The sequence below is a fragment of the Rhinoderma darwinii genome, chromosome 1 (genome assembly GCF_050947455.1).
Source record: "Rhinoderma darwinii isolate aRhiDar2 chromosome 1, aRhiDar2.hap1, whole genome shotgun sequence".
In the NCBI taxonomy this organism is placed as follows: domain Eukaryota; kingdom Metazoa; phylum Chordata; class Amphibia; order Anura; family Rhinodermatidae; genus Rhinoderma; species Rhinoderma darwinii.
This window is the reverse complement of record NC_134687.1, coordinates 427,334,706-427,361,662: the sequence shown is the minus strand read 5'-3', so window position 1 is coordinate 427,361,662 and position 26,957 is coordinate 427,334,706. Positions and strand designations below refer to the sequence as shown.

General features: G+C 42.2%; 2 protein-coding genes across 3 annotated transcripts in view; one reads left to right on the top strand and one right to left on the bottom strand.

The window, feature by feature from the left end:
- Positions 1-3,046: 3,046 nt before the first annotated feature.
- Positions 3,047-17,967, bottom strand: LOC142655728 (L-serine dehydratase/L-threonine deaminase-like). The gene is made up of 8 exons (XM_075830228.1): positions 17,925-17,967; positions 14,370-14,528; positions 9,227-9,266; positions 7,779-7,918; positions 7,449-7,540; positions 7,012-7,239; positions 3,871-3,995; positions 3,047-3,463 (listed from the first exon to the last, which is right to left on the bottom strand). Exons 2-8 carry the CDS (start codon positions 14,520-14,522, stop codon positions 3,255-3,257), a joined length of 987 nt encoding a protein of 328 aa, XP_075686343.1. The 5' UTR covers positions 14,523-14,528; positions 17,925-17,967; the 3' UTR covers positions 3,047-3,254.
- Positions 15,785-26,957, top strand: part of SDSL (serine dehydratase like) — an 88,231-nt gene continuing 77,058 nt past the window's right edge. Inside the window, exon 1 of one of the 2 annotated variants that reach the window (XM_075830198.1) lies at positions 15,785-15,891. The gene's annotated coding sequence lies outside the window, so the exon portion shown is untranslated. The remainder of the gene's footprint in view (positions 15,892-26,957) is intronic. The other variant, XM_075830215.1, reaches the window with a different exon arrangement.

The window sequence follows — 26,957 nt, the reverse complement described above, 5'->3', positions numbered from 1 at the left end:
GAACATGCGAACGGACCCATTCCGAGATACTTCTTTGATAGGTTACACTCACTCACGGCTAGCTTTGTACGGGGGACATCTCGAAGGAAAATAGCACTGACTAAGTTACAGCGTCCATGGGATAGGGGAGGCATGGCACTACCTGACTTCTACATCTATTTTTTAAGTGGCCAACTACGATACTTGAAGGAGTGGATCAGCAAGGGGGAGGAATCCTTTTCCAACTATGCTCTGGGACAGGTGCTGGGCGTTTCAGTCATGTGGCCGGTGTTGGAGAATCCGGCTTTGTTTAGAGGTAACCTGCTCCTGCTTCACAGACTAGCACATCAGGTGTGGAAGGCAGCAAAATTGATGTGTAACTTTGGGGCTATGGAGGAAGGAACGCCACTGTGGGATAATCGCATGTTTACACACTTACACATGTTGGAGGGATCTGAGTACTGGAAGGGAAATGGAGTTCAGTGCATGGGGGATGTGTATGATGACAATGTGTTGCTATCGTTTACCCAGATGATGGAGAAATTTGGATTAAATCGAACCCAGTTTTACAGGTATCTGCAATTGAGACATGCGCTGACCGCACAGTTCAAAATGCAATCCCCGTCTATTTCAAAATTCCCGCTTATAGGAGTGCTTAGGACACAGGGACCCAAGGGTATCATCTCCGTACTATACACCCATCTCCTAAACGCAAAAATTGAAACGCAAACACTATCTGTGCAGATGGCATGGCAGCAGGTAATTCCTAATATGTCAGAGGAGGACTGGATAGAGGCGTTGGAGTCTCCAATGCTGGTATCTCCGTCAGCCAATAATAGAATGACTCAACTGTACATTTTACACCAGTGCTACCTTACACCGACCACTTTACATCGCATGGGCAGGATGCCAAATTCTGAATGCCATAGATGTCACTCCTCTGGGGCTGACTTCATGCATCTCATATGGGGCTGTCCCTGTATTAGCTTATTCTGGGACGGGATATTGGAGGTATTAAATAGCATTGTGACGGTGTCCATATCCAAAACTCCAGAAGTATGCTTGTTGGGTTTGCTGCAGGAGGAAAGATGGACGTTTCATATACGGGTGTTTATCAGGGAGACTTTATTTCTGGCCCGGAAGGCTATAGCCCTGAGATGGATGGCGGATAAATCTCCCACGGTCGAGCAATGGAAATCACTAGTTAATACTGTCATACCGTTTGAGAAAGTGGTATACAAAAATAGGAAACGTGAACAGAAGTTTGGGAAGATTTGGGATGGCTGGCTCGCAACATCAGAAACCTTGGGTACGAGAGGGAGAATGCACTCCTTATTGCAGTAAAATATGTGTAGAACGATTCCTACTAAATATAGGTATAACGGAATAAACTATGATTAAACTTGGATAATTTTGAACATGTACGGTTAGGATGTACTGTATGATCTGTAATATGTACTGTATGGAATGATATGTGCTCAATTTTCATGTACTACAGTTTGATTTACTGTAACATCGTATATTGTTTATTGCAAGCTTGGAGTTCAATAAAACGAGTTAAAAAAAAATAAATGTTCATTGTAGATTTGATATATAAAGTGGTTTAATGACAGATAGTAGTGAAACATAATACGTATAGAGTACACTAGAAATAAAATCAGTTATTCGACTCACATGCAGCAATTCAGATAAACATATTTCTTGTCATACAATGTATTCACAGTGATGCTCCACAGAACATAGAGGTAGTGGTTACATATATAATAATTACTTTCAACTAGCCTTTATGGGCCTATTCATCTGGTCTCTACTACGTAAATGAATACGGTATTCTTCTCCCTGCAATCCACGATAGTCTGACCGCCTTATGCAAAGATTTAGGCTGTAACACCGCTAAAAACATCTCTGGATACCAGAGGATAAGATCAGATGAGGAGTACTGACAGGTCTTGTGCATGAGCACGTAGTCGGAACAGCCTCCTGTAAAAAGTTACTGCCATTCAGTACCCAACACCAGCGCAACCTGCTGAGGACAACTGGTCTAGGAATGCAACAAAACCGAAAAAGCAACATGAATCAATATATCCCAATAGAAGAAATACGAAATAGGATATATATGAACTTCAATGCTTTGATTCAAGGGTGTTAAACCCAAACAGCATCAATACTAAATATATAGGACCAAAAAAGAAGAAATAAATGCTGGGAAACAAAGAAATATTGAAAATACAAAAAATGCTTAATTAACATACAATAAGTCATATAATAGTAAAAGAATCCATAGACCGACAGTAAAAAGATGGATACTCAGCTGGGGATTTACCCAAATAGTATATGAAGTATGTGTGGATCCCCCAATAGAAATGTTATGAGAAATGTATAAGGGAGTATTATAAAGTAGTCAACTTAATTATGTAAATCAAGCATGGGCGCGTGCACAGTGGCGCAGAATAAATATCATAAAAACATGGGTCAAAGTCCAAAAGCCATTTGCAAGCAATGGCTGATCTTATAGTCCTGGTATAAACGCCTAGATACCACACATATGCTGTGCAAGCAAGGAAACCGAACATGCAAAGCAGAAAGTAGAGGAGATATGTTACACAAAAAGGTAGAACATGGTGTAAAAGTTTAACATACCCATGGTCAGGAGACAGAGTAACCACAGCTGAGCTCCACCCCAACGCGCGTTTTGGCGCTAATGCCTTCGTCTGGGGGTCGTGTGTGGTACCTAGGCGTTTATACCAGGACTATAAGATCAGCCATTGCTTGCAAATAGCTTTTGGACTTTGACCCATGTTTTTATGATAGTTATTCTGCGCCACTGTGCACGCGCACATGCGTGATTTACGTAATTAAGTTGACTACTTTATAATACTCCCTTATACATTTCTCAGAACATTTCTATTCGGGGATCCACACATACTTCATGTACTATTGTACATATTTGGGTAAATCCCCAGCTGAGTATCCGTGTTTTTACTGTCGGTCTATGGATTCTTTTACTATTATATGACTTATTGTATGTTAATAAAGCATTTTTGTATTTTCAATATTTCCTTGTTTCCCAGCATTTATTTCTTTTTTGGTCCTATGGTCTAGAAATGTGCAGATAATGCCCTACACATATATCGGATATAGGAACACTGAACCTGGGTTTTGTTTGGCACCTGTATTACTGTTGCCCTGTTTCTTACATTCCTTGGTAAGACGTTAATGCAATTCCTAGGAAACTGGTACCATGACTTAGTCCAAATGTCTAGAATGTACGGTTTCTATGCAGCACTGACAGACTCAATGCCCAACTGCTCCTTAAGTCGGAAGAGTTGTGTGAGGGTGATGTTGTTTCCACCGCAGACTATAATGACCACAGATGACAGATCTTTATTCAATTTGCCCTCCTTCTGTAGCTTTCCAATCACGTCGCTGTATACGGCAGCAAGAGCTGCACCACATGCTGGTTCAACAAGCATCTTCTCATCATCTAGAAAGATGGACAGAAGGCAAGTCAACAAAATGCACGGAGACGTAAAGTTTAGTGTACAATAAAGATAATCTACTACATTATCTAGATGTAGTTGTGCTTCCAGTTCTGATTTAATATATCATACAATGTTATATAATCCAAATAGACAAGTAAAAAAAAAAAAAAAAAATACTAGTGTTAGGTATACATATGGAACTAAAAATAATTGAGTAGCTTTACTCTGTGCAGTAAAATCTGGCAATTCGTATATCTGCATCATGACACATTAGCAACTTCACGTGTGTGTGTGTGTGTGTATATATATATATATATATATATAATGTGTGTGTTATTTATGTATTTTTGTAAAAATGTAATCCATTCTGCCTGCTGCAGTATTCTTTGCGTTCTCTGTAATTGCTTACCTAGGAACCTCTCAATGGCCATTACAGCATCTTGATCAGAGATGACCTCAGAGAAAACCGGGTGTTCTTGAGCCACTTTCAGTGTTTGAGCCCCCACAGTCCTGGCCCCCAATGTCTTAGCCACGCTAAAAGGGAAAACAGTGTTTTAGAGTGTCGTTTTGTTTTTTGTTAAATCATTAAATTGTTATTAAACTAGATAAACAACATTACATGCGGATACAATAGTTCTAAATCTCAATGTACAACCAATAAAGTGAGAAGGGGGGGGGGGGATAGTGTTAACCCTGAAGAATAAATCTATACTTCTATTCAGGTAAACATACAAGCAAGAAAACTTCCACTATATGAAGGGAAGGGTAATGTTTTCCAATACATAATCACTTTTAACAAGGAAAGAAGGACGTCCATGGTTGCCATTGGGCATTAAAGCGACCGAGTCTATTCTGGCAAAATGCAAAAAGTCTCTCACGTATATAGTGCGATTAAACCATTTCAATAATCCCTTTCAAGGGAGGAGACGTGGCAGACTTCCAGTGTTTTGCTAATAGACGTTTAACCGATAAGTATATGTGACATACTAAAGCTCTATATATTGGTGGAACAGAGATCCTATCTAAAGACAAAAGAACAAAGAACATTTTCGATAGCAAATCAAAGACCGCCATTCATAGCGTTGGTGTGTATTTTTCAAACACTTGACGCGATCTAAAGGATTAAAGGGGTTTTCCATTACCGGACAACTTATGACCTATCCACCAGATAGGTCCTCAATATATGATCGGTGCGTGCCTCACACCTGGACCCCACACTGATCAGCTGCTCCGGTTGCCTGCAGGCACCGGATGTCATTGCACACTAGGCAGTGTACAGAGCCGGAATCAGTTGGCTCCGTGCGTTGCATAGTGGCCGTGCTGCAGAACTGCAGTTCTTCTATTCACTTGAATAGGAGCAGAGCTGCTGTACTGCAGCTCGGTCACTATTCCGTGACTGGAGCCAACTGATTCCAGCATGGGCGTCCGGTAGCCGGAGCAGCTGATTGATGTGGGATCTGGGTGTTGGACCCCCACTGATCATATACTTATGACCTATCCGGTGGATGGGTCATCAGTTGTCCGGTATTGGAAAACACCCAGTTGTCAATTTATTCATAAATCTTTAGCAGTATAACTGAGAAATGGCCCAACGTCGAGTTATAAGAAAAAATTATCCAGAATAGTTATTTCCTGGAGATTACAAGCAGTTACAGCAATTACATGTCAGGATAGCTGAGAGGTCCACTTTACGATTGGAAGAAAGTAGCAGATTGGAATGTTAAAAGTACATAGAAAACCCTGATTCCATAACCATATGTTTTGGTTATTAAAAATCAGGCTATAGTTTAAAATTAAGTATCTATGATCGTTTATTTGAGCCAGTACCGTCTCAAGACGTTGCCCCCAATGGCAGGGAAAGGAAGGATCTGGGCAAGTTGAAATACAACATGTTGGATCCTTTGTTCCCCAAAGAGGTAAGCTGCTGCCAAAGGGGTCCATCAGTGGCTTTTTTTTTTACCTTTCGTTAATGAAATAAACATGTATGCTCAGCCGAGCGTGCATCTTGCCAATGGAGGAATCAGGACAAATAGCTGTAGACTGAACGAGTGTTCGGCTGACAGTTCTCTCATGTGTCTTAAGGGCAAGTTTGAAGGCATGTATTTTCATGTATCAGCTTTAATTATTTTTTACGATCATCTATCATTATTTTGTCTTGAGTTTGTAACATAATTGCATCTAAATATTAATAATATATAAAGCAGACTCAGGATAATGCTTTATTATAATTTAAACTCTTCCTATTTCCTTGAATTTGCCTCATTTATCGAAGCCAGTCAGATATTCTTATACAGGCTAAATTGTTTAGCGGGTGCAGGATCTAGTTCAGCTAATAACTTCTGGCTGCGTAGCTTGTGCTTGAGAGGTGGGAGCCGTGGAATTACTGGGGGTCGTGATCAGGTAAATTGCATTCACATAGTAAATACTTATTCCAAATGGCTCTATATATCTTGGAAAAACAGGAAACTTTTAGTTGAATATCCACTTTTTTATTTCTTTTATCTAAATAGAGGCAAAATTATATGCTGATTTTAATACATCTTTATAGCAGTTGAAGCACCATTATTTCCATATCAGAACTCAAAATCCCTTGCATAGACATAGCCAGGTTTTAATATTTTACCTGCCTGCAGCCACCACTAGGGGCAGCTTACTACATACTGCACATACATTGAACTCCATAATAAAAACAGTTTGCAGTAAGCTTATCATGGCCATGTCCGCTCCCGCTGTATACTCGCCTCTCCCCAGCGTCTTTACTGTCCTGGCCGACGACGTCATTCCACTTTGCTTTCGGCATCCCCCCGCCGTCGCTCTCCTCCAGGCCATCTGACGTCTGCTGGGGTGGCCTTAAAGGGCCAGCGCATGACAATTCACTGAGGGTATATTAGATAACCTCCCCTTTTGCTCTGGGCCTGAACGTTGGGTTCCATACCTAGCCTGCTAGTATGTTCATAGCTGGATTGCCATTTGGATTTACTGTTGACCTTGATCTTGTTCTGTCTGCTGCCTGCCCTGACTCTCTGCCCGTTTTTTATTACGACCCTATTCTGCATGTCCAGATCTTCGGCCCATCTCACATGTGGGATTGTCCACCGCCTACCATGACTTCCACTAGTATTGACCGTGTATCTTACCTACTGTTTTTGGTACTATATCTGTGCACTTCAGCAGTTGCCAACGGAGACTACTCTTTGAGTAGGGACCTTGGAATTCTTAGCAGCCAAGTCCACGTCTTGGTACAAAAGTAACAGGGTGAACACCTAGGAATCGCTCAGACTCCAAATCCAATAGCAATACACAGGGTTCATACCGTCCTCTCTGTAGTGGTGCCTGCAGGAATCCAGATTTTAATCTGTATCTATGCAGAGTATTCTGATCTATGTATCAAATAAATTTAGCCCTGACTACTATAAAGATATATTAAGAAAATAATCAGCAAAGAATATGGGACCTATAAAATGACAATGACATTGTCATTCACAACATTGAAATGTTTTATTCTCACTTCATACATACCATGTTGCTAGCAATTTGTACATTACTATACCTGGTAATTTCAGGAAGAGTCACCAATTTCCCTTCCTCTAGTGCCGCATTAAGACTGTGAGCGCCTTTTGTTTCCATTGCAATGATTGGAACATTACTCCAGCCCACTTCATGGAGGCCTTGGACTACTCCACAGAGCATTCCCCCGCCACCAACTGAGAGGACAATTGCTCCTGGTTTTGAAGGTAGACTTTCCTTCATTTCTTTTACCAGTGAGGTGTGGCCTTCCCTATAAAAATATAAAAAGGGTTTAACAATAAATATTGGATAATAAATCAAAGCGAAACAACTTGTAACGATTGTACCAGTTCCTACAAGTCAGTTTATATATGTATGCTAATGTCTGACGCATTTCACACAATAAAAACGTAAACTACTTTTCATATAAATGATGACAATATTTAATAAGAAATCAGGTATTTTTCAAATATATCTTACCATATCAAAGGATCATCAAATGGAGGGATGTACACCCACCCCGGGTTATTCTTCACTAGCTCCTTCGCATGCTCGATAGTATCATCAAGCATCTGCAAGGAGAATAAGGCTTCGTGAGAATTTAGGACACAAAGTTAATATAGCACCGATACTATGTTATGCTACATGACTATTCAACTAATTTACTATGCGGAGATTTGCAATTTTTTTTAAAGGTCAATTGATATATTTTGGTGGATTAAAGGGAATCTTTAACAGGGTTGTGAGTTGTGCCAATACTTTGCTTTTTGTGTCTTTTCAATATTTCCAGCTGAGGAAAAATGAACTCACCTCTCCCACTACGCAGACTGTAGCCCCTTCATCTTTGACTCTCTGAATGGTGAAGTTTGGAGTAGTAACTGGCACGAGAATAGTGGCAGGGATAGACAGCATACGGGCACTATAAGCCGCTGCCAGGCCAGCATTACCTCCTAAGAAAAAAAAAAATGTGAAACCACATGATTAAACCATGTGCCCTGTGTAATGGTAGTTGAGTCCTATATCATATCAAAGACTTCTAATTAAACATCTGTGGTTGAAGAACATATTTAACTGATTCTATTGCTGTTCTGACCAGTTAGTACATTTTGTAACATTCTGGCCATAGAAAAAAACAAGCTCCTATCTCCAATAATTGTAGGAGTTCCATTTTAAGCAATTTAAAGGAATAATCCAGAAAAAACAGTCACTGTTATGCCCAGCGCAGACTATGACTGGTATTTTTTATTTGGTGTTTTTTGAATCCCTGTGTCATGGCATCTCAGGCCTGCATGAGGCATAACATAGTGAATCAGTTTTACCCTGATTGCTCCTTCAATGCCGGGTTTACACGTTGCATAAATACTGCGGTTTCTCCTGCAAAGTATTTTGTTGCGGAAAATCTGAAGCATAATACAGTAGCAGTGAATGAGATTTTAAATTTCATCCACATGCTGCGTAAATTATACGTTTTTTTAATCCATAGCTTGTCAATAGTATTTGCGTAATCGCTGCTTCTTTTTTTTCGGGTTTTCCCAATTGAATTTATAGGAGAGGTAAAACCCGTAACAAATAGCAGATGTTGCTTTTTTTGCGGCGGAAAAGCTGCGATTCTGCTGCAAAAAATGCAACTCAGAGAAACAAGAATCTTATACTTACCCAGAATTCTGTGTTTCTTCCTCCAGGCCGGCCTCCTGGGATGACGTTTCATTCCATGTGTCACATGGGATAAAAGGTCATCCCAGGAAGCTGGTCTGCAGGACGTCAGAGGGTAAGTGTGTGGTTTTTTTTTTAACGCGCAGTTTTCCGCAGCAGACATTCTGGCCGAAAAACTGCCACAATTTGGTGCGGTTTTTCGGACGAAATTCCCTGCGGCCGCCAGGGTGGATATGCTGTGTACATTTACCCATGTATCCGCCCTGTGTGAACGTAGCCAAAAAGGTTATTCCCGTCTAAGACTTTTATGTCATATGCAAAAGCACGCCAGAGAGGATGAGAAGAGGTGGCCGCACATGCAATGGAGATAGCCTCGTGCATATGTGACCACCTTTTCTCTGGATAGCTGAGCAGGGGACCCCCATTCTTCTCAATAGGTGGTAGTTCCAGAAATGCTCTGATCGGAATACCTGTACATTGCGGCCATTGGGAATGGTACAATCTGACTTTGTGGTCGTTGGACCGGAAAAGCTTGTGCACACCCGCCATAAGGGAGTTATCCGGAGGAATAGTAGTAAGAAAGGTAAATCCACTGGTAAACTCACCTGAAGAACACACAAAATGTTTACATCCACGTTCTGCCCACTGTAAGATAGAAATGCATTGCTTTAATTCTGCTTTTTTCTATAGAAAAATGTAAAACTTCACTTTACTGACAACAGCCATGATTCTAGTGATCACCTAAAGCGGAGAGGTTTGTTACATGGAAAATCATCTGGATCCTGGCATCCTTTGTTTATGTGCATTGCCCAATGTAATTCGTAATACTATGTAATGCTTTTACCACTAATAAATAGGAAAAATCTGTGATCACTAGGACAGATTGTTGTTAAAAGTTGCATGGTTTAGTATAATTTTGACTGCTATAGCTATTTTATGTAATTATTCATGAAAGTTCATATAGAGTTCTCTATATCGTAAAAACGAGAAGATTGAGTGACTTGGAGTGTTGTTCTAATGTACACATAAGAACACGGTGCGCTGTTTCCGTAGTATAGATAGTGATTCCCTAACAAAAATGCTTGTAAATATCTGTTACTAAAGAATTGAAGCAATGTAGCCTTATCACACGTATTAAGAAAAGCACAAAATCATTTATGCTTCTAGTTTGTTAGAAAAAAAATAAATTAAATGGGACCTATAAGGAGTTCACTTGAATGGGGCTCAGCTGCAATACCTGCCCCTGCCCATGTACAGGAATGGAGCTTTGTTTCTAATACAGCCCCCACAGGATCAAAATCAGCACTCAGACAAACCTGGGTATAAAAAGAAGACATGACAATCTTGCCCCTTGTCTACATGGTGGAGTAGACAAGGGGCCCACCAGTGGTACATGCTCAATTCAAATTATTATAGGGCCACCCACGCTAACCATAACACATCTAGCACTAGTCTTCTCATTAAGGGCAGATGTACCTTTTAGGTCACTCAAGTTCCAGGGTTATACAGAAAGAGGAAAAAAGAGGAGCATCTAAGGAGCCCCGTTTTCCTTGGTATGTGCAGGCAGCCACTGCAGGTCTGTCTGCCTCACTCTTTCTGTCCAGGCAACTGTGTATATACAAATAATGGCCCATTCTGAATAGTCTCTGTCTTAAAGGCTATGTACACCTGCACATTTTTTTCCTTTTTTTTCTTTAATAAGGATGTGTATCGGTGAGTTTGGTGCAACTTTATAATGACTTTTTATTAAAAATTATTTTTACTTTATGAGATACAGCTGCTCTGCATTCTGTATACAGAGCAGCTGTATCTTGCGCTGAATTCCGTATCCATCAGGTCCGTGGGACTGATGGGTTCAGTGTCAGCGGGTCCTGCGTGTCTCTGACACGCAGGATTGAGCTGTTACCCATCACATCTAAGTTCATAACTTAGATGTGATTGACTACAGCTGGCTCATGTGTGTCAGAGACACGTAGGACCCGCTGACACTGAACCCATCAGTCCCACGGACCTGACAGATACAAGTCTCAGCACACGATACAGCTGCTTTGTATACAGGATACAAAGCTGCTGTATCTGAAAAAGTACACATTATTTTTTATAAAAACTAATTAGAATGTTGCACTAAACTCACCGATACACATCCTTATTAAAGAAAAAAACAATAACAATAAATCGCTTTCAAAGGTGTAAAAGCCTTTAAAGGGCTTTGTAATGTCAGTCAGTGGCGTAACTACCGCGGCTTTGTTACGCTAAGAGGCCCGCGGCTTGAGGGGGCCCGTGCCATACCCGACATGCACCCCCCATATGGCCGGTGGCGCCGCTAGCAGCCGTTATGTCGCCGGTAGCAGCGTTAGGCGCCGCTACTATGGGGCCTGCGCCGCCGAGCCTTCAACAAGTATGGGCCGGGCGACACAGGCCCTCTCATGCCTGTAGGCGTCGCTAGCACTGGAGAGGGCCCCGGTGCTATCGACAGCCAAATACATGCATTAGCGCTGAATGTCTGACCATTCAGCGCCTTACAATGACGCTGATTATCTAGCGGCGCGATGACATCATCGCCCCACTTACATGCTTGACAGGCGCTGATTGACGGGGTAAGTCATTCTGCCCCGCCAATCAGCGTCATTGGACGACGCTCATTCAGCTCCAGCAGACCTGCTCAGAAGAGAGCATGTCTGCATTGCCAGCGCTCAGCATGGGAAGGAGATCATGTGAGTATGTAAAGTTTTTTGTTTTTTTTTCTCATAAAACTGTGAGTGCCATTATCTATAGTGGGGGCTCTATCTACAGGGGGGTCGTCTATATGTGGGCCACTATATACAGGGGGGTCTATATGTGGGGATGTGGGCCACTAGCTACAGGGGTGGTCTGTATGTGGGGATGTGGGGCACAATCTACAGGGGGGGTCTATATGTGGGGATGTGGGCCATTATATACAGGGGGGTCTATATGTGGGCCACTATCTACAAGGAGGTCTATATGTGGGGATGTGGGGCACTATCTACAGGGGGGGTCTATATCTGGGGCACTATATACTGGGTAGCTATATGTAAGACACTATACAGGGGTGGGCTATATGTAGAGCACTATCTATAGGGGAGCTATATTTTAGGGCACTTTCTATAGAGGTGGGCTATATGTGGGACACTATATACAGGGGTGGGTTACCTGTGGGGTACTAGCAACAGGGTGGCTATATGTAGGGCACTGTCTACAGGGGTGGGCTATATGTGGGACACTATATACAGGGGGAGCTATATGTGAGACACTATCTACAGAGGTGGGCTATACGTGGAGCACTATCTATAGGGGAAGCTATATGTATGGCAGCACGTTGGCTCAGTGGTTAGCACTATTGCCTTGCAGCTCTGGAGTCCATATGTGGGCACTATCTACAGAGGGTTGTATGTGGGACACTATCTACAGGGGCTTCTAAGTAGGTCACTATCTACAGAGGCTTTATGGGGGTCACTATCTACAGGGGGCTATGGGGGCACTATCTACAGGGGGCACGGTGTGTGTGTGTGACAGTGTATGGTACTATTATAATCAGGGACACAGTGTATGGCGCTATTATAGGTAGAGGTGCAGTGTATGGCGCTTTTTTTATATTTAGAGGTGTTGAGAATTTTAACTTTGTTTATAGGTGCAGAAATGTTTTAAAAGTGAGAAGCTGGAGACATCTGAGCGGAAAACTGCAGAAATGGGTCATGCCCGGTAGAAATCCATCATAGATGTCTGTACCGGAGGTAGAAGAAAAGAACTAGAATCTGAGACGTCACCGGTGAGTCACTTAATGTAAATGTTTATTCTGCCTCTAATCAGTATTGTAGTCACTGCGTGATCTGCAGCGAGATGATGGGTGGTATGATTTTTTTTTTGTGAAACAGCATCTCCCAGCCTATCCTTACTATTGTTCAGGCCATGCTGGGAGCTGTAGTTTTACGCCGTACAAACCTATACGGCAGGTTGCACTAAATTGAGCTGTATTTGTTCTGGTGTTGTATATATGTACTGATCTTGGTTCTGATGCTGTATGTAAGTACTGAGCTTGGTTCTGGTGCTGTATATACGTATGAGATTGGTTTTGGTGCTGTGTATATATGTAATGAGTTTTGTTCTGGTGCTGTATATATGTACTGAGCTTGATTCTGAGGATGTATTTATGTACTGAGCTTGGTTCTAGTGCTGTATTTATGTACTGAGGTTTGTTCTGGTGTTGTATATATGTACTGATCTTGGTTCTGATTCTGTATGTAAGTACTGAACTTAGTTCTGGTGCTGTATATACGTATGAGATTGGTTTTGGTTCTGTGTATATATATGTAATGAGTTTGGTTCTGGTGCTGTATATATGTACTGAGCTTTGTTCTGGTGCTGTATATATGTACTGAGGTTGGTTCTAGTGCTGTATTTATGTACTGAGCTTTGTTCTGGTGCTGTATATATGTCAGAGCTTTGTTCTAGTGCTGTATTTATGTACTGATCTTGGTTATGGTACTGTATATATGTCAGAGCTTGGTTCTGGATCTGTAATTATATAGGATATATTTATAATAACAAAATTGCAGGGCAGATGGAATTGTTCTCAATTCATTGTATATTTAATGGGAACCTGTCAGGTAGTTTTAACCCCTTGAACCGCCACCATGCGGTAATACATGACCTGACAATATTTCCAAACATTCCCTTGTATGTTTTATTCAGATGCAGCAAAATCCTTAAAATCCACTTTTAAAACGGTGCACACTATATGCTAATTACTCATTAGAGGGTCATGGGGCGGTGCCGCTGTCCTGAAGAGTCACATAGTCCTGCCTCCAGACCCAACTTTCCATGTTTGAGTGACATCTCCCTGGCTGATACAACTTTCTCGGATGCACCATTGCCTTGTGGCACTATACACAAGGGGGGGGGGGCTGTGTGGCACTATACACAAGGGGGAGCTGTGGGGCACTATACACATGGCGGAACTGTATGGCACTATTGGCAAGGGGAGGGCTGTAGCTCTATCTACAGGGGGCTGAGTGTGGCGCAATCTACAGGGGTCTGTATGGCCCTTTCTACTAAGGGGGGGGCTGTGTTACACTTTCTACTAAGGGGGCTGTGTGGCACTATATACAAGGGAGGGGGGCTGTGTAGCACTATATACAGTGGGAGCTGTATAGCGCTATATACAGTGGGGGCTTTATGGCGATATCTACAGGGGGCTGTTTGGCACTATCTACAATGGGGAGGTGGGGGCGCTATCTACAAATGGGGTGTGACACTGTCTATAGGCGGGGCTAGTACAGGGGGGCTGTATGGCACATTCTACAGGGGGCACTATTTATAATGGGGGCTGCTTGTGGCACCCGGGGGTGCCCCGGTCAAGAGTTTGCTATGGGGCCCAGTCTTTCCTAGTTACACCCCTGATGTCAGTGGTTGCCTGCCTAGGGAGAAACAATATTCTCAAGAGCAATAGCTCCCTTATTCCATATGAAGCACCGCATGTTTAAATTACCCTTTATTTTAGAATATCTCTGAGCCACTGGACTCCACTCCACTGATCTAGCGACGTTTCTCTTTGTCAAAAGATACATTTTCAATGGATTTCCCTATTAATAAAACATATAGAAATCAAGTCATATATGGGTTTAACCTTCCTTATAGGTCCCATGTAACACTTTTTTAATTTTTTTATTACGTAGACCGATGTTGCAGTAATTCATAAATGTTCTTTTCTCCCAAAAATGTTTTACTCACTATTTTACAAAGATGTCCAATCCCACGGATTTTAAAGGACCCTGTTGGTTGTGCATTGTCAAGTTTTAGATACACTTTGGCACGAGATAGTTTTGACATAGGCACACTGTCTCTTAATGGAGTGTTCAGATGAAGACTGCGGATTTCTGGCATGTTGATCTATAGAGTGATAAGAAAATATAACAAGTTATGTCTATTATAGTAGCATTTTTTGTGAATTATAATGGCTTTATGGAATCTGCTGTCACAAAATATACACTGTGCTGACAATCTTTAGGTTAAATTAGAAACATAACATAATGTTGCATTACATAAGATGAAAAATTTGATATTCACCACAAATTCACAAACCATCAGATTCTGCCAAATTTAAGAACCTCCATATTTTCTTCACATTTACCCAAAGAACATTTTAAATAAATGACTTCTATTTTATGTTGCCAAAGAAAGACATACCAGTCTATATCGAAGTCCACCATATTTGACCCATTTGTATGCTATTCTTTGTTCTCAATAAGGGCTCATTCAGACGAACGTATAAATCGTCCTTGTGATGGCCGTTAAAACAACAGCCGTCACACAGACACATGTATTTCAATGGGGCCGTTTACACGACTGTTGACGGATCGTGTGAAGGGTCAGTGAAAAAAAAGGACATGTCCTATTTTCTTGCGTTTCACGCATCCCTCCATAGACACTAGTCTATGGGGGATCTGTGACAATGCGTCCGGCACGGGTATATCTCGGACGTGAAAAACTACAGTTTTTCACGTCCGAGGTTGTCCATGTTGGTCTCAATCTAGCCAAAGGGTGTAGTCACACATCACAATCATATTGTGTTTTTTTCGCGACCGCAACGTGTTAATATACCCTTATTCTGGACAAGGCGCCTATGCAAATCCACCTTTGAGAATAATTTGTGGTAATTATATACATTTGTAATGTAATCGGTCATATATACAGCTACAAAATTACAAAATTAGGAAAGTATATTTGTATGAGCCCTATTACCAGTGGCAGAAGCTACCTCTACCATATTACTGGTGTGCAATATTTACAGAGAGCTGTCGGTCTCTTTTTGAAGGTGTAGCAAAAATAAATAAATATATAATATAAATATAAAATATTTGCATATACTGTAGTAACTTTTTTATACATTATTTTGTATACATTAAAACTGCAATAAAAAAATTTAGTATAACATTTAAAGATTTAGTGCACAGCACCATAAAGCCGGGTATTCTAAACTGTATGAAGCAAAACTGCCATACTGAGCGAGTGAAATCCCAGATGAGGTTTATATTGTACACTGCAATGTGATGCCACCCTGGTGACGAATCACTGTCAAAACATTTGCTCTACAGAACCAGAAAATTCTAGTTACTCCCGGTTTTTCTTTGTATTAAAGTTTCCTAGGAAGCAGCACTCTTGTTAGAAGAGTTCCCATGATGCACTTGTGCATGTGCTAACAGCATGAAGTATTCACAGATCCTCATCCTCTAAACTTCTCACAGCCAGTCAAGTAAGTGCAATAAATCACAGTTATATTTTTATTCTTTTTTTATAATAAAAATCAGCTTTGCAGACTTAATATTATGTTCATGTGTCATTAGAAGATGCATACCAAGGGAATTATTAGAATCAGTGGGGACCAGAACTCAGCAATACGTGGGGTTATGGGTTTTAGACTATTGCTGCGCTTATCCTTTACAGTTTTGGAAAGTGTCTAGAAAAAAGCAGTTGAAAATGCACCAAATTGACTAAAGAAAATAAAACATTTTTGTGAATGATAAATGAGGTGCAGTTTGCCGGGCACTTTCTCTCATGCCACCTCACATGCATGCCATGAATAAGGACACAAGACGTGTCAGAAACGCGTGGCACAATTCAACGGGGTTTACTCTGATCCTTCACCCATCTCTCATCTTTGTACTCTGCTATACTACAGAACTATTTTTATATAGTTTATTTTATTTTTGTTATACCAATAAAATTGGAACAGGAGTTCCTTTTTACTTACACTCAGCGCTGGATCTTGGCTCTATTTTTTCCCTGTTGTTCGCCGCTGGCCGTGCGGGAATCCGGGCGCTGTCTGTTCTCTGACTCAACTTATGGTGAGCTGCAGGATTACCTCCCCCCCTCTTCCCTATTTGTAATTTTTGTACCTCACATATAACATATCTAGCAAATGCTAAATTCATCATGCCACATGTGCCAGTTTCACAGACTCCTAAATGCTAACACGCTGTTTATAAATCCCCCCCATGTTTACACACAAATGCTTAAAGTGTAGCTAAACGTTTGACAAACTTCTGACATGTCATAATGATATGTCAGAAGTTTTGATTGGTGGGGGTCCGAGTACTGAGACCCCCACCAATCGCTAGAATGAAGCAGCTGAAGCCCTCGTGTGAGCGCTCAGCCGGTTCATGTCTGTTCGGCTTTTTCCGGAAATCAATGTATCGGAGTGCGGGCTCAATAGAAAGTCTATGAGCCCATACTCCGCTACATCGGCTTTCAGGAAAAAGCCGAACAGAAACTAAGCGGCTGAGCGCTCACACGAGCACTTCTGCTGCTTCGTTTTAGCGATTGGTGGGGGTCTCAGTGCTCAGGAGGTCATCAGTTGTCTGTGCCCGGACAATCCCTTTAAAGAGGATCTGTCAGCTCTCCTGACATATCTGTTTTAGTAAGTATTCTCCATGAAATAACAGTTCTAGAGCATCTTCCCCTAGAACTCTGCATTGCGTCATTCCTCTGTTATTTTTCCCACAAACTGTGTATTACCAGCTGGGGATGTGTCCCTACATAGACTGACAATGTCCAATCAGTGCTCACAGTTTTAGACTCTGTATGGGGTATGCCCCTTTGACAAGAGGAATGGTAACACCTAGGTGACAATATATTTAATAATTTTCTGAGAGGAATAACAGGAATGGCACACTGCAGAGTTCTAGGAGAAGATGCTCCTGAATTGTTGTTTTATGGGGAATACAAGTATTTACAGTGCACAGAGGCCGTACAACTCCTTGGTACGGAGCCGTACAGCCTCTGTGTGCTGCCATACAGGATCTGTCGGGTGCTGTATATATGTATAGAGATATTACCTCCATACATATGGCATGCAACAGAGCATTTCGCAACTTTTTTAAGGATTAGGAGCACCTAAGTCTGAAACTCATATTTTTTTTCCTAGAAAAATGGTTGACAACCAAATTTGGCTAGTATTGCAGCTCCCCCAGGGTTTGTCAAGGGTTTATTACCCAGCTTCCCAAACTTCCTGAGAGGCAAATCCAGCTATGCATTGATACATTCTTCATCCCTGTTTGGCTGCATAACTAGGCAGATTACCAGCTCAGCTGTAGGAAAGTAGAATAAGTGCTATCATTTCTTACAATATTTCTATATATTAAAAAAAATCTTTCAATAAATAATATACAATCCAATTCAAATTAGTAACATAGTAACACACTAAAAATTTTAAATGAAGAATTATATAAAGTGGGAAGTAGAAAGGAAAAAATGAAATGATTGATATATTGATGAAGGTGCGCTCACCTGCTGCCGGATGATAGGTGCTGTAGTTTGAATAAGATTTGCTTGCTACTCAGTGAAGGACAAGGATGCTTCACACTGATAGACTCTTATAGGACCAGGACTATTCCCTGGCACCAATCAGAGCCCTGTTAGAAACACACCCCCAGCACACCCCCCACCCTCCCTCCTATCTGCACAGCTGTCAGATTTTACAGCTAAAGGAGATGTTAGTCTTAGACAATACCAAAAGGGTCCAGTGGTGGGAGGTAACAAGCAGCTAAAGGAAATGCTGGCTATTTTAAGACTCATTTACCAAAAGGAGTTCAAAGACCCCTTTGCAGGTCCAACGAGACCCCCCCCCCCCCTGTCCTTGGTTGTTCTGCAACTTCATCATAGACGGCTCAAACTGGTCAGACTGGTTACTGGATAACATAGTAAACATGAGGAGGGGGAGAAGGAGCCTCTCAGTCAAATGGAAGATACAAGACTGTTCTGAGATACCCAAGCAGGGGGGAGGAGGGCTGGGTCACTGTGTGAAAGGTTTGAAATCTGTGTTAAAAAAAAAACACTCAGGTATGTTCTTCTTTATAGAATATACAGCAGATAAACACCCAGGAATGCCGTGCCTAGAGAGACATAAAAATAGGATGTTCTAAAAAACAAGTCCTCAGCATGAGCTCGCACTGCAACAACATGTTTATGTACATACTGTACGCCATCAATGTTATAACGCTGCAGGGTGGAACATATGGAAAGAACTATGTTCTGTTCCTAGAAAAATGTATTTCATACTTGCAATCATGATAGATCCATTGACGGATTCTATGAACTTCTATGAAACTCTAATTGATGCGTCGGTTTGTATCAGTCTTCATCAGCTCCATTCGTGATTTTTTTTGTCTTTTATAGGATCTGTCATAATCTGTTTTTATCATTGAGATTAATGTCTGATGGATTGAAAAACTGATGCAAACTGTCATCAGTTTTTCCATCAGTATGGACCAAAAAAACTTACTGTAACTATTGTGATCCTATGAGCTTTAATAATCTTTCTTTATATAGCACCAACATTTTCCGCAGCACTTTACAATTCAGGGGGTACATTGTACAGACAATATCAGACATTACATATTGACAAAACTAATTTACAATTCAAACAAGAGGAGTGAGGACCCGGCTCGCAAGAGCTTACAATCTATGAGGAAATAGAGGGGACACAAGAGGTAAAAGGTGCTTGTTTAGTACAATAGTCCAGCCATCTTTTATACATATGAGGTTGTACACATAAAGCTGCATGAGCCGGTCACCAGCCAGTATCTGTGTGTGACGGATATGAAGTGCATTAGGGTGCAAGGAGTGTGGGGGATAGTAATGACTAATGTAATAGGGGGGTTGGTGTAAAGAAAAGGAGTCGGATTAGGGAATGTGATAGTCCTGTCAAAAATATGTGTTTTCAGGGCACGTTTAAACTGTGGATGTTGGGAATAGATCAGATTGTCTGGGGTAGTGCATTCCAGAGAACTGGTGCAGCACAAGAAAAATCTTGGAGACGGGAGTGGGAGGTTCGGATTATGGAGGATGTTAAAGAGGCTCTGTCACCACATTATAAGTGCCCTATATCCTACATAAGGAGATGGGCGCTATAATGTAGGTGACAGCAGTGCTTTTTATTTAAAAAAACGATCTATTTTTACCACTTTATGAGCGATTTTGGTTTATTCTAATGAGTTTCTTAATGCCCAAGTGGGCGTGTTTTACTTTAGACCAAGTGGGCGTTGTACAGAGTGTATGACGCTGACCAATCAGCATCATGCACTCCTCTACATTCATTTACACAGCAGCGATGTGCAGCCACATACACAGACATTAACGTTAATCAAGTGTCCTGATAATGAATATACATGACATACAGCCTGGACGTTATGTGTATTCAGAATCCTGACACTTCTGAATCTTTTCTGTGAGATTTCCAGCAAGGGAAATGAAATCTCGTTTAACTCGTAATCTCGCGAGATTATGCGTGGCTTGCTGGAATCTCACAGAGAAGTGTCAGGATTCTGAATACACATGACGTCCAGGCTGGAGGTCATGTATATTCATTATCAGGACACTTGATTAACGTTAATCTCTGTGTATGTGGCTGCAGATCGTGTTCTAGTAAGAACGCGATTCTGCAGTGTAAATGAATGGAGAGGAGTGCATGACTCTGATTGGTCAGCGTCATACACTCCTCTGTACAACGCCCACTTGGTCGAAAGTAAAAACAAGCCCACTTGGGCATTAAGAAACTCATTAGCATAAAGCTAAAAATCGCTCATAAAGTGGTTTCAAATAGATCGTTTTTCTAAATAAAAAGCATTACTGTCACCTACATTACAGCGCCGATCTTCTTATATAGGAGATAGGGCACTTATAATGTGGTGACAGAGCCTCTTTAATTTTGGTCAGAATGTAGGTCATGGGTAGGATTGTAGACAGAGATGAGGGAGGAGATGTAAGGAGGTGCAGCACTGTGGAGAGCTTTGTGGATGAGAGTAATAAGTTTAAACTTTATTATAAAGGGAATGGTTAAATAGTGCAGTGACTGGCACAGGGTAGAGGAGTTGGTATAGCGGTTGGTCAGAAAGATGAGCCTGGCTGCTGCATTAACAATAGATTGGAGAGGGGAGAGTTTAGTGAGAGTTAGGGCCCATTCACACGAGCGTGAATCTCGTCCGTGTGCTGCTGATGGAAATCACGCACAGCACACGGACCCATTGATTTCAATGGGGCCATTCTCACATGCAGGAGTTTTCACGCAGCGTGTGTCCGTTGCGTGAAACTCACTGCATGTCCTATATTGGTGCGTTTTCAATGGAGTCAATAGGTGCGTGAAAACCACGCATGTGCATCCGTGTGCTGTGCGTGATTTGCTCATCAATTCCATTACAAAAAAAAAAGTGCTTTGCATATGCGTGAACAACACATGCCACTCACAAAGCACAGATGCAATAACGCAACGCACACGGACCAGATTTACACGCATTTTTTACGCAAGTAAATCTGTCACGCTCGTGTGAATGTAGTCTAAGACCGATTAGTAATGAGTTACAGTAGTCTAGACGAGAGTGAATCAGAGCGACAATGAGGTGCAGGTGACATGAGTGTCCAAGGGATGGAATATAAGGAGTAAAGGGAAGATAGCGGGCGTAGTACCGCACACTGAAATTACCCCAAGACAGCGGGCACAGTACGGCACACTGAAATTACCCCAAGACAGTGGGCATAGTACGGCACACTGAAATGAAGACATCAGGTTTAGGTAAGTTTACTAGATGGTGGAAACACAAGGAGCTCAGTTTTAGAAAGATTCAGTTTCAGATAGAGAGAGGACATGATGTTAGAGACAGCGGACAGACAATCACTGGTGTTCTGTATTAGAGCAGGGGTGATGTCACGGGAAGAGGCATATAAGTGGGTGTCATCAGCGTAGAGATGGTACTGGAAGCCAAATCTGCTGATGGTTTGTCCAATAGGGGCTGTGTAGAGAGAAAAGAGAAGCGGACCTAGGACTGATCCCTGAGGAACTCCGATAGCAAGGAGAAGGGGAGAACTAGTAGATCCAGCAAATTATACATTGAATGAGTGGTCAGAGAGGCAGGAAGAAGAAAGAGCAGTGTATTTAAGGGCAATAGAGTGGGACATACCGAGTAAGAGTCGTCTACAGTGTCAAAGACTGCAGAGAGATCCAGAAGAATCAGGAGAGAAAAGTTGCCATTAGATTTAGCCATCAGGAGATCATTTAAGACGTTAGTAAGAACAGTTTCTGTAGAGTGCGGAAACCAAATTGTAAGGGGTCGAGAAAAGAGTTAATAGGGAGATAGCGGATGAGGCGAGGCGAGAGTAGACCAAGCGTTCCAGGATTTTAGACATGAAGGGGAGATTAGCAACAGGTCAGTAGCTAGCAGTGCAAGACAAGTCAAGAGATGTCGTTTTGGATTAGAAGATAGTGTGGAGATAAAGGAGGTGAAATAGGCTTGTTTGGCAAGGTGCAGATCAGTGTTGTAAGTTTTGAGCATTAATTTGTAATGGAGAAAATCTGCTGACATATGAGTTTTTCTCCATAGACGTTTGGCACACCTAGAGCACCGCTGAAGAAAATGAGATTGAGGGTGTGCCAAGGTTTGAAGTGTAGGGGTACTGCTTTATCCAGGACACTTTTGAGATTTTCATCGTAATGTTTGGCAGCCAGATTGGGACTGTAGAGGGTAGAGATAGGGGACAATGAGGGCTGTAGTCTGTCTATAAGCTGGTGAGTGTTATGTTTGTGTAGTTCTTTTGGCTTTTAGACATGTACATTTTTAGGTTCTGTCCACATCTGCACTTGTATTTCCGTTATTCTGTCCCGTCAAAGGAACAGAATAACAAAAATGTGGGATCCATCAAATGACCGATACCAAGGGTGTCTGACGGAATCCATTAACTTCAATGGGATCCGTCAGGTTTCCGTAATTTTGTCTGGCAAAGTAGCACTGCATACTGCGCTATTTTGACCGGAATTTTTCACATAATCAATAACGCAAATGTGCACACTGCCTTAGGCCCCATTCACACAAGCGTATCCTATTCACCCGCGTGAAAAACGCCCGTGAATCGGGTCCATGTGTGTTGCATCAGTTTGCTTTGCGAGGGGCATGCGTTATTTACGCACTCGCAAAGCACATCTTTTTTTTTTTCAATTATTTTCAACTGAATTGATGCGCTAATCACGCACCAAACACGCATGTGCATCCATGTGAGGTGCGTGGTTTTCACGCACCCATTGACTTCAATGGGCGCGTAGATGCGAGATAACGCACCAATATAGGACATGCAGTGAGTTTCGCGCAGCGGACTGTCGCTGCGTGAAAAATCACGCATGTGTGAATGGACCCATTGAAATCAATGGGTCCGTGTGCTGTGCGTTGTTTCAATGCGCAGCACACGGACGTGATTCACGTTCGTGTGAATGGGGCCTTAGATGTGCATATGATCAATAGACTCTATATTGCTACTTGTAACAAGTCCGCCAAGTCGACTAATAATAATCGGTCAGGTTGATAATCAGATTGTGTGTCTATGGGCCAAATACAACCTGGCAGATTTATGTAACCTGTTGATGGATTTGCCTTACTGATCATTCAGACTTCCATATATTGGATCTGTATTTTTTTGGTTGTTGAAAAAAGTGTGCCAATAAATTAAAATGGTTTTATTCACATTTCAGGTTTCTGAATGCACATGCCATTCTTTTCAATACTCGGAATGTTCCAACCGTTCCGTATTGGTACCTTTTTTAGCCCGTAGTGTTCAATGGGTTGATTTTAAAAATGCATATTGTGTTTTTGAATGGATCACATGTATTTCAGCAACATTACAAAAACAGCAAAACATTTTTAAACCTTTAACAAAAACGGAACAAATACAAATGGAAAACAAACAACTCATAACAAAATAGGGAACAAATATGGATAAAATGCCGATACAAAATAGAATAATTTGTAAAAAAGAATCCGTATTGCGCATCCATATTTGATCTGTATCTTCATAAGGAAGTGTGGAGTAGCCCTTAGGGGAAAATCAATGACAGGTTGGATTTGGCATTGTTTTCCAACACTTCTCTAAGGACTCATTCATGCGGCCATATTATAGCTCTGTTTTGTACGTAACCCATAGAGGTCCACGGATTTCATACAGAGGTATACAGAGGTTTCTCCGTACATACAGCACCCATTAATGCCTGCACGTCAGCACATGGAGGCATAGCCTTTTGTTTTTTTGTGTACTCTGTCCCAGAAAACTGGCATAAATACTTTGATAAATATGCCCTAATCTGTTCTTATCAATAGAAATCTATTTGGTCAAAAAATTCATTGAACATGCTAAAATATTTCTTTTCACATGTTATCACTATTGTTTAGCAATAGTCTTCTGAGAATGACAGTGGCGGATTAAGTAGACCATGGGCCCTGGGCTGTTACCCAAACTTGGGCCCCCCTTCCTCACCGCCGCCCTGCCGCACCGTAACTATTTTTAACACTACTTTTTGGGGCAAGCATTAACAGTGTTACGATTCCCCTTGTCACAGCGCGGTGTCCCTACATACTGACAGTATCACACTGTGCAGGGACACCTCCTCCTGACAAGGGGAATTGTCTATCAGTCCTGGACTGCAGAAAGACTTTTTGTGAAATACAAGGATTTCCTATAATAAACATGTCAGGAGAGGTGACAGATTCTCTATAAATCTAGTGACTCACAGGTGACAACGTAGTTTTTTTCCTCTTCTCCATCCAGTCCAGACTTCATGACGACTTTTCCCGGCCATGACCCATTTCTGCAGAATTTGCCACTCAGATGTCTTTGGCTCCTCACTTTTCCAACATTTCCACACCTATAAACAAAGATAATATTATCATGGTGCCACATACTGTGCCCCTAAATATAATAGCACCAAACACTGCGCCCCTGAATAAAATAGTACAAACACTGTGCCCTAAATATTATAGCACCATAGACTGCGCCCCTGAATATAATTGTGCCAAACACTGTAGATAGCACCACACACAGCCCCCTGTAAATAGCGCTACACAGTCCTCCCCCTCTGTAAATAGCGTCACATAGCCCTCCCCCTCTTGTATATAGTGCTACACAGCAATCCCCCTTAGATATAGTGATACACAGCGCTCCCTTCTATATAGTGCTATACAACAATCCCCCCTTGTATATTGTGCTACACAGCGTCTCCCCCCTTGGACCTGCAGCTCTTGTAATTGCTCAGTATAATGTCCCCCATAGCTGCCCCCACAGTATAATGCCCCATAGATGTGACACAGTATAATGCCCCATAGATGTGACACAGTATAATGCCCCATAGCTGCGACACAGTATAATGCCTCCATAGCCGCGACACAGTATAATATCCCCATGGCTGCGACACAGTATAATGCCCCATAGCTGACACAGTATAATGCCCCATAGCTGACACAGTATAATGCCCCATAGCTGACACAGTATAATGCCCCATAGCTGACACAGTATAATGCCCCATAGCTGACACAGCATAATGCCCCATAGCTGACACAGTATAATGCCCCATAGCTGACACAGTATAATGCCCCCATAGCTGTGACACAGTATAATGCCTCCATAGCTGACACAGTATAATGCCCCCATAGCTGACACAGTATAATGCCCCATAGCTGACACAGTATAATGCCCCATAGCTGACACAGTATAATGCCCCATAGCTGACACAGTATAATGCCCCATAGCTGACACAGCATAATGCCCCATAGATGTGACACAGTATAATGCCCCATAGATGTGACACAGTATAATGCCCCATAGATGTGACAGTATAATGCCCCATAGATGTGACACAGTATAATGCCCCATAGCTGACACAGTATAATGCCCCATAGCTGACACAGCATAATGCCCCATAGCCGACACAGTATAATGCCCCATAGCCGACACAGTATAATGCCCCATAGCCGAAACAGTAAAATGCCCCATAGCCGACACAGCATAATGCCCCATAGCCGACACAGCATAATGCCCCATAGCTGACACAGTATAATGCCCCATAGCTGACACAGTATAATGCCCCATAGCTGACACAGTATAATGCCCCATAGCCGACACAGTATAATGCCCCATAGCTGACACAGCATAATGCCCCATATGTACGTACCTAATAAAAAAGAAAACATAATTGCTTACCTATCCCGGTTCCCACGACGGTGGGGGATGCTTCTCCTCCTCTGCACTGTGCTGTGCTGTGAGTGACTCCGTGCAGACAGGCGCGATGACGTCACTACATCGCGCCTGCCTGCACCGAGCCGCTCACGGCAGAGTGAATGCTGGAGCGAGGCTCCAGCATTCAACCCAACTGAATCTGCGTCATGCGGACGCAGATTCAGTCGGAAGCAGGCAGCGCGGTAGCGCTGCATAGTTTTTTAAGTTTGTGTGCGGTTCGGGCCGCGATGGGCCCCCTGGCAGCCTCGGGCCCCGATGGGCCCTTTGGCAGCCTCGGGCCCCCGATGGGCCCCCTGCCAGCCTCGGGCCCCGGGCGACCGCCCGAAACGCCCACATTATAATCCGCCATTGGAGAATGACCCATTTAGGGCAATGCAAATGTTAATTTTTCACATATCAAAACATTTGCTCATGACCAGTGTTTGTGTCTATGCTACACCATAATATCAATTAATAGAATTAAAATGCATGAATGTCTCTTAAAAAGCAGTTGTAATATAACATTTACGCTCTACTCAGAACCATTAAAAGATGTCCAAATCTATAGACTATGCTATTCAGTAGCTCCAGTTATAGGGGAAGGGGGGATATTAATTCTTTTTTTTAAAACATCATTTTTTATTAACAGTTTTCAAATTTTCTTACAAACCTTTCACGTAAAGGTTGCATCATGAGTGCACAGCACTCAACTGTCATTAAATTAACCTTGAATTAAACACACCATAACATAACATACAAACATGGCATAAGTGTCAATCTTCATATAAACAGAAAACATGACTTCCCCCATCCCCGACACGACTTAGGTCATCAATGAGTAGCTACGTTTCATTTATCCCCTGACTAGATCAAAGTTGCAGACCCCCTAAAGTGCCTGCCAAGAGCTGCGTATAATACCACGCTGTGTGCCTGAAAGGCGTAACAATTTCCACTACCTCGGCTGCTGTGCACTGCGATTCTATGAATATTTGCCATTTAGCGAATAGCTTCTTGGTTCCCGTTTCCTTCCGTCTTTCCACCTCCACCCTCTCAAGAACTAATAACTGTTTCAGACGAGACACAATCAGGTCTAACCCCGGCGTGTCTGTTTCCAGCCATTTACTCAGGAGGCATCTCAAGGCCACCAGTAAAATCGTGTGCACCAGCAGGGGAGGTGATCTCACCCCTCGAGCATCCTCTTCCTCCGGCGGTCGCGCCTGATGGAACAGTAGCGCTTGAGGCGTCATTGGGAGTTTCGTTTTCCAATGATCCGAAATATATTTGTGTACCATCCCC

What these genes read in the sequence shown, in the direction of transcription:
- LOC142655728 (XM_075830228.1), bottom strand. Translation starts at nt 14,522, where the DNA reads ATGCCAGAAATCCGCAGTCTTCATCTGAACACTCCATTAAGAGACAGT. An exon ending in TTGGACATCTTTGTAAAATA is followed by an intron (nt 9,267 to 14,369) that starts GTGAGTAAAACA and finishes TCTATCTTACAG; the next exon opens with TGGGCAGAACGTGGATGTAA. An exon ending in TTTGATGATCCTTTGATATG is followed by an intron (nt 7,240 to 7,448) that starts GTAAGATATATT and finishes ATATTTTTATAG; the next exon opens with GGAAGGCCACACCTCACTGG.